Source organism: Propithecus coquereli, unplaced genomic scaffold (assembly GCF_000956105.1).
Source record: "Propithecus coquereli isolate 6110/MARCELLA unplaced genomic scaffold, Pcoq_1.0 Scaffold44, whole genome shotgun sequence".
NCBI lineage: Eukaryota > Metazoa > Chordata > Mammalia > Primates > Indriidae > Propithecus > Propithecus coquereli.
In genome coordinates, this window is record NW_012150174.1 from 1,877,147 (window position 1) to 1,883,854 (window position 6,708).

The window sequence follows — 6,708 nt, forward strand, 5'->3', positions numbered from 1 at the left end:
GGTCGCGCAAACCTTGACATGTTCACAAAACACTCTGCGCTTCCTTGTTCCTGGATCGCCCCCCACCACACCTGTGGCTCAGGAGTGTGCGTTATTGATAAACATCGCAGCAGTTTCTGGAACACGTGTTAGACCCACGAACACAGCCCGAGAAACACTGAACTAGGGGACAGGAGACATTCTAGCCAATCTAAAGGAGCTGAGCTGGGCCACCCAGCACACCCTTAGTTCATCACAGTCCCGTAGCAACACAGAAACTGACAACTCTAGAAGTCTAAAAACAGCCTTCTGAGAGCATCGTTGTGCCATTCGAGAGGTCCAGGGTGGTGTTTCTCTTCGGGAATCCTGTGTGGCTTCTCCCTTCCAGACACTCTGTGCAGACTCCAGCGGCCTGGGCCCGCCGTGATGCAGGGCGGGATCTGTGCCTGTGCAATGCGCCACCAGGGGGCAGCACAGCACCACGGGGCGACCCAGAACCTGCCCTGACCTGAGCACAGTATCCACTACTGACCTGGGGTGGGGACCCCACAAGCAGGTGCCAGGGCCTCCCTGGCCAGCTGGAGAATGACTGATGGGAAAGCCTCGCCCCCGCTCTGCCTCTCTGTGGCTTCTCTAGCGGTCGCCCACATGCACCAGGCACGTGGACCCTACTCGAGGGTGAATCCCACGGCCCGTGGACGCAGCCTCCTCCAGCAGCCTTACCTCCAGCAGCCTCGCTGAGGAACGAAAACAAGCCGCTGACTCCCAGGACCAAGGAAAAGAAAACTAGGCCCGTGAGAAGCTTCATGGTGCTGAAAAGAGAAGAGAGGGTCAAGCGGTCACCGTCCACACTGGCACGTCCCCCTTTGGGATTTGTATTCCAAAGGCAGCCTGGTTGTTTAAGTCCATGGGTTCTCATTAGAATCTTAGCGGCTCATCTAAGAAGCCTTCCAGGGGGACCCCACGCAGAGCCACAAGCCCTCAGGTGTGAACCCCTCAGCCCTGAGCCCTGAGTAAGAGGATCCCAGGTGGAGCAGGTAGAGGAAGGGGGGTTAGGACAGGATGGCCCATCCCTAAAGGAGCCTGTAGTCCACCAAGGAGAATGACCATGTGTTCCCTCCGCCCAGCACAGAACTCACACGGTATACATGAAAAACATGGTAAGTATTTTTAGAAGGAAATTACAAACTTGTTGAGAAAGAGAAAATAGAGTACGTTTTTTTAAAAAAATCACCCCTTTGGAGTCCTTGCTCACCTGATTTCTGGAGGAGCAGAGCTGCTGGTCCCTGCCTGCCAGGGAGCCGGGGCTGCTATTTATACCGAACCTTCCCTGTGGGGTCATGTGAGGGAAGAAAAGGTCATGGGGACAGTCCATGCAGGTCATTTCCCCCACAAAAGTCTGTCAGGACACTTCCTGGACACCAGTGTTTTCTTCATCCACAGGTCATTTTCCTCAGTTGTGCAATCTGAGGAAATGGGATGGGTTTGCTTTGCCCTGGCAGCCGTGGGGTTGGCAGATGGGTCTGATCCTCAGGCTGCAGGAAAGGGGGTAGGGACCCCACGATGGCGGCACCAGGGCTGCTGGAAGGTGTGGAGTGGATCGCGGCTCTTCCACCCAGCACCTGCTTTACTGGTCATTTCCTCAGGATGGCCCCTGCTGGATGGCTTAGCCAATTACGCAATGTCTTTTGTAAGTTGGCTTCTGGCTTGGGGGCAATGCCAAGCAAGGGGCTTCCTCCCTCTCCCACCCAATCCTGGAGACCCACATTGGGACAGTGAGAGTGCTGTGGGATAAATTGGAAGCCCAGCTGGGGAAGCACCAGGCTGCCATCAGGGGAAGGAGGGCAGAGCTCTTTGTCTGCTGTGGTATCTGGGGAGGGGTCACTGTCTGCCAGAAACATCGGCAGGGTCAGCCCAGCTCTGCAGGGGCTGGTGCGGGAGCACAGGGCCGAGAAAGGCTCAGTACCAGAGCTCAGCAGGGCTGCGGCCAGGAAATGCACACAGCCTGCTGCACATAGCAGCTCCTCTGCTTTCTTCTTCTGCAGTCCATCTTCACACCCTGAGGCCTAGACATTTGCAAAAACCCAACAAAATCTTTTGGAAACGGGTAGGGCCAGGGAGGAGGTAAAGGAGGGCCAAGTATCCTGGAAGCAGCAAATCGGGCTCCAGTGTAGACAGTGGTTTGCAGACTGTGTTCTGGAGCCCACGCTGCAACACCCGCCCCTGCATACTTCCCACCACCTTAAACCCGTTGGAGGTGGTACCAACTAGGACAGTCTACACACATACCCACGTGCTAGGCAGAGTGGTGACATCCCCAGGGAGAAAGAGCTCACAGGGAAAAGTGAAATGATTCCAGCTCGGTGTAAAAAATAGCAACACATCATGATCAACTAAAGTTTATGGCACGGGGTTCAAGAATAGTTTAATATCAGAAACATCTATCTTTGTAATTCTTTGTATGGGTAATTAAAGGAAACAGTTACATACCTATTTAAATAGATGCAGAAAATCCATTTCATAATGGATGATGTCTAGTAAGGAAAAAGAAAAACATGTAACAAAATCAGAGTCCCTTTCTGAGTAGATAAAAGCTAAATACCAATAATCTATAGCAACAGTTCTCAAACTGTGTTCCAGAGAACCCTAAGGATTCCCCAGGTCCTTTTAGAGAGGCTTTGAGGTCAACAGTATTTTTTACTAAGACAGAAATTCCATTTTTGTTGTAATTTTTTCATGAGTACAGATGGTATGAAAAGTTCACTGATACGGGTTTTGATGTCCACATTGCAACTGACCTTTAAGAAACTACCACTTGTCAATTTTTGGTGTAGTATTATATAATGGCCATAATTATCTAAATATACTATTAAAATACTTTCCCCTTTTCCAACTATATATCTGTATATGTGGCTGAATTTTCTTCAAATACTTCAACTTAAATAATGTATTGCAAGAGACTGAGGTGTGAGAATCCAGCTATCTTCTAGTAATTCAGACATGAAAAAATTTTCAGAAATGCTAAACCATACTGTTCTCACCAACTTTTTGTTTTGAAAATAGTGGTTTTTCATAAAAATATACTATTTATGTTAACGTGTAATGGATTATTCTTTAAAAATAACTGATAAATGCTGTAATTTTTTTTTCTTTCTGAATTGGTAAATATTGATATACAGAGTCTTCATCAATAACAGTTGTTTGGGGGTTTCGATAATTTTTGAGTATGATGGGATCCTGAGACTAAAAAGTTCGAGAACCCTTCCTCTATAGCAAACATCATGTGGAATGAAGAAATTTCAGGTGCATGCTCAAGAAAGCCAAGAAAGAGACCAGGGTTTCCTGCTCTTACTGTTACTATACCACACACTCCCGAGGGACGTGGTTAATGCTGACTGCAAGAAACACAGGAGGGTAAGAAGTAGAAGAAAAGAAATGAAACTGGTAGTTTCAAGATGACACAACCTTTTACATAGAAAACGCATCAGAATCAAATGGCAAAGTATTATTTAATAGAACTATTAAGAGAATTCAGCGTGACTACCATATTCTAGGTAAAATTTTAAAAATTGATACCATTTCTTTGCAATAATTCTTACCAGTTATTAAAGACAGCATAAAATAGTACCAAATATATTAACTATCTAGGAAATAACTTTCAATAATACACAAACTTTTACAGAGAAAATTTTTAATTCTGTTAAGGAATAAAAAAATCGCGATATACGTCCTACTCGTGGAGATTACGTTTTAGCTTAGTGAAGACAGAAATTCTTCCCAAATCAACTTACAGATTCAATACAATGTGAATAAAAAATTCCTCCGGCAATTTTTATCAGGAATACAGCATTCTTTGTGGAAGAATAAAGTTAACTATGAATAGTTAAGTCAATTTTAAAAAACGAGAGTAAAGAGGGGACATGTACTGGTCTCTGAGACGTGTGAGCAGGGGATCTGCCACAGGAGGGAGACTGCTGCGACTCCTGCCTCAGTCTATGGGGAAGAAGAACTGAGAGGCGTTTGCAGCAGTAGTTATGTCCAAAATAGGTACCAGAGAAGTAGGGCTACACAGCTTTGAAGGTTCTCCTTACTCCAGGCCTAAATGAAACAACTGCATGTAAAATTCTAAGCATAACATTTGGCATTGGGGACCCACATACAAGTGTGCGTACCCCATCCACCTTCCCATATGGAGTGTTAAAGTGGCGTTGGACTGCACCTGGGGAAGGAATGACGGTTCATGAGACATGAAAGAGATCATGAAGCACTGACGAACATCAGATCTCACCCTACCTGTGCCAGCACTAGCAGTGTAGCATGTGCTCTGTGGCACCAGGGTGACAGGACTGTTGCATGAGGTGTGAGGCAGGCATCAGGGAAGGAGGAAATCAAACAGTGGATGGAACACATGGAGGAAAATCATATGACTTGTCCCAGCATGGATGTAGGCAGGTTATGGAGGACTTAGTGAGTACTGCTCCCCAGGTGGTATTAATAATTGTGGAGTAGTAGGTTGGGGGCAAAAACGTATAAAAGCCAAGAAAGGAGGAGGCACTTGCACATGAATGACCAGGAGCTCTAGAACATAGTGGAATCTGTTGTGGAGTAAAGCACTAGGTTCTTGACCACTCTGCAGAGAGAGGAATAGACTAGTAGGTGTGAACTGAGACTGTAGATGCTTTAGGTAGGAGAGGAGAGGTTGCAGGGATATAGAAGAGAAGGAAGCCAGACAAGGATGAAATATCCACTGGCAAGAGTTTCAGACAGTCTGGCTCATCTAAGTAGGATGCTTGAGTCTTTCCAAGAGTGCTGCACAAGTTTGTTTGTTTGTTTGTTTGTTTGTTTTTATAGACAGAGTCTCACTCTGTCTCCCAAGCTGGAATGCAGTGATGTAATTATAGCTCACTGCAGCCTTGAACTCCTGGGTCAGGTGATTCCCTTGCCTCAGCCTCCTGAGTAGCTGGGACTATGAGTGCACACCACCATGCCTAGATAATTTTTTAAATCTTTTCTAGAGATGGGGTCTCGCTATATTGTCCAGGCTGGTCTTGAACTCCAGGCCTCAAGTGACATGCCCACCTGGGCCTAACAAACTGCTGAGATTACAGGCATGAGCCACCATGCCTGGCCTGGCCTACCAGTTGTATTAATCATGTCTCTTCATTCTGTGTTTTGATGCTTGACATCTTGGGGCTTTGCTGACCCTGGAGGGACTGTTGGTCCCAGAGCTAGCCAATACCTAGAGATAGGAAATGACTCACCTGGGAGCATGCATTTCATGTACAAGCCACCACTCCAGAGCCCACATCCCCATCCACCCCCTTTATTAGGCTCTTGTACTCTGGGACACTATCCACCTGCCTGATCACCCCAGAGCCAGGTCCCAGAAGAGTAGCGACAGCCCCTATGCCCAAGAGCATGCTGATATTTTTCAAACTGGCCAATCCTAAGCCTGTTTAAGCTTCCACAACATTCCTTCCTGCAGAAACACAACTGGGACTCTTGTGCATGTTTCCCCCATTGCCCCACCTCCTGACTTACCACCTGCTTCCCTGTGCGGTTCCCTTGGCACACTGTGTGCCCCCTTCTCTCAGGAACTGTCATAACAGACTATCTTTGCAATGACAGTCATCTCTCGATCTGTTGGCCTTGCCACGCCTGAATAACAATAAAACCTACATTTTAAAATAGAAATCTTCTCATTCAAAGTATTTCCAGCAGAAGAGACAGCCAAACTGTTGAACGTTCTCCCAAAAGAAAAAACAAACACAAACTCCCAGAAACATCCTCAGGGGGAGGGAAGAATCTTGAGTGAGCAAAGCAGGAGTACTAGTGGGGACAGGTGACCTGCTGGCCCTGAGGTGTGAAGGGAGGTCAGGACTTGGAGCTTGTAAGTCTCCCACTGGAGACGGGAGGGGGTGGAGCGAATGTCTGCACACACACGTGGCATTTCCTCCCCTGACAGCTGCCACCTATCTGAGGAACCCACACCAGAGGTTAGAAAACGGCTGTCCTGGTGCAAGTTAGGAATAGATTCGGGGCATGTTGTAGCCACAGGAAGCCGCAGGCTCAATTCTTCCTTGACTCTGAAACCTTTTCACTGGTCCTAACGCCCAGTAATTCCAGGCCAAGTGTGCCAGGCCTGCAGGTGAACCCATCTTTAGCCAAGAAGCAAAGGTTTGCCAGTCAGGGGCTCAAGTCATCATTATCCTCAATCTTCCTATGCGTGGAGCCTACCCCAGCTCCCTGTGTAACATCTGCTGGGGTTGCATCTCCTTGCTGTGAGTTCCCCACACCTGGGAATGGATGGGGTGAGCCTGGGCTCCTGAATAAGGTTGGGGTCCCCAGAGAGGTGGGGGGCCCTGCCTCTGGGGCGTGTGCCCACCCGGCAGGTCTGATCAGAGAACATACACTGAGAGGTTATGGAAAAGATGATGTGTCAAGAGAGATGTGGGTCTCCCTGTAGGCAGAGAATATCTTTAAATAAAGGAAATTGGAAGGCAAATCACTTGGATCCAAAAGCACTTTTTGTTTATTGAACCACTGTGTTGTAAACCATGTGTCTCTGAAGGTAAGAGAGCCTGGGGAGTTGCAGGATGTTTAGGACATGGAGAGCCAAACAAGGACTCCTCCTCTTGCTAACTAATCAGATTGGGATAGACTCTCCAGTAATCTACAAATGCAACTTTGCTCAATCATAAGCGGTAAATTTCCCATGTTGGATTTTCC

At 47.4% G+C, this 6,708-nt stretch overlaps 1 protein-coding gene across 1 annotated transcript in view; it reads right to left on the reverse strand.

Annotated features, from left to right (window-relative positions):
• Positions 1 to 1,307, reverse strand: part of LOC105818310 (serum amyloid A-1 protein-like) — a 3,778-nt gene extending 2,471 nt beyond the window's left edge. The window contains exons 1-2 of the mRNA XM_012654266.1: positions 1,235 to 1,307; positions 703 to 791 (exon numbers count right to left, since the gene is read on the reverse strand). Of these exons, the coding sequence (XP_012509720.1) occupies positions 703 to 787 (85 nt within the window). The 5' untranslated portion in view covers positions 788 to 791; positions 1,235 to 1,307. The remainder of the gene's footprint in view (positions 1 to 702; positions 792 to 1,234) is intronic.
• Positions 1,308 to 6,708: the final 5,401 nt, after the last annotated feature.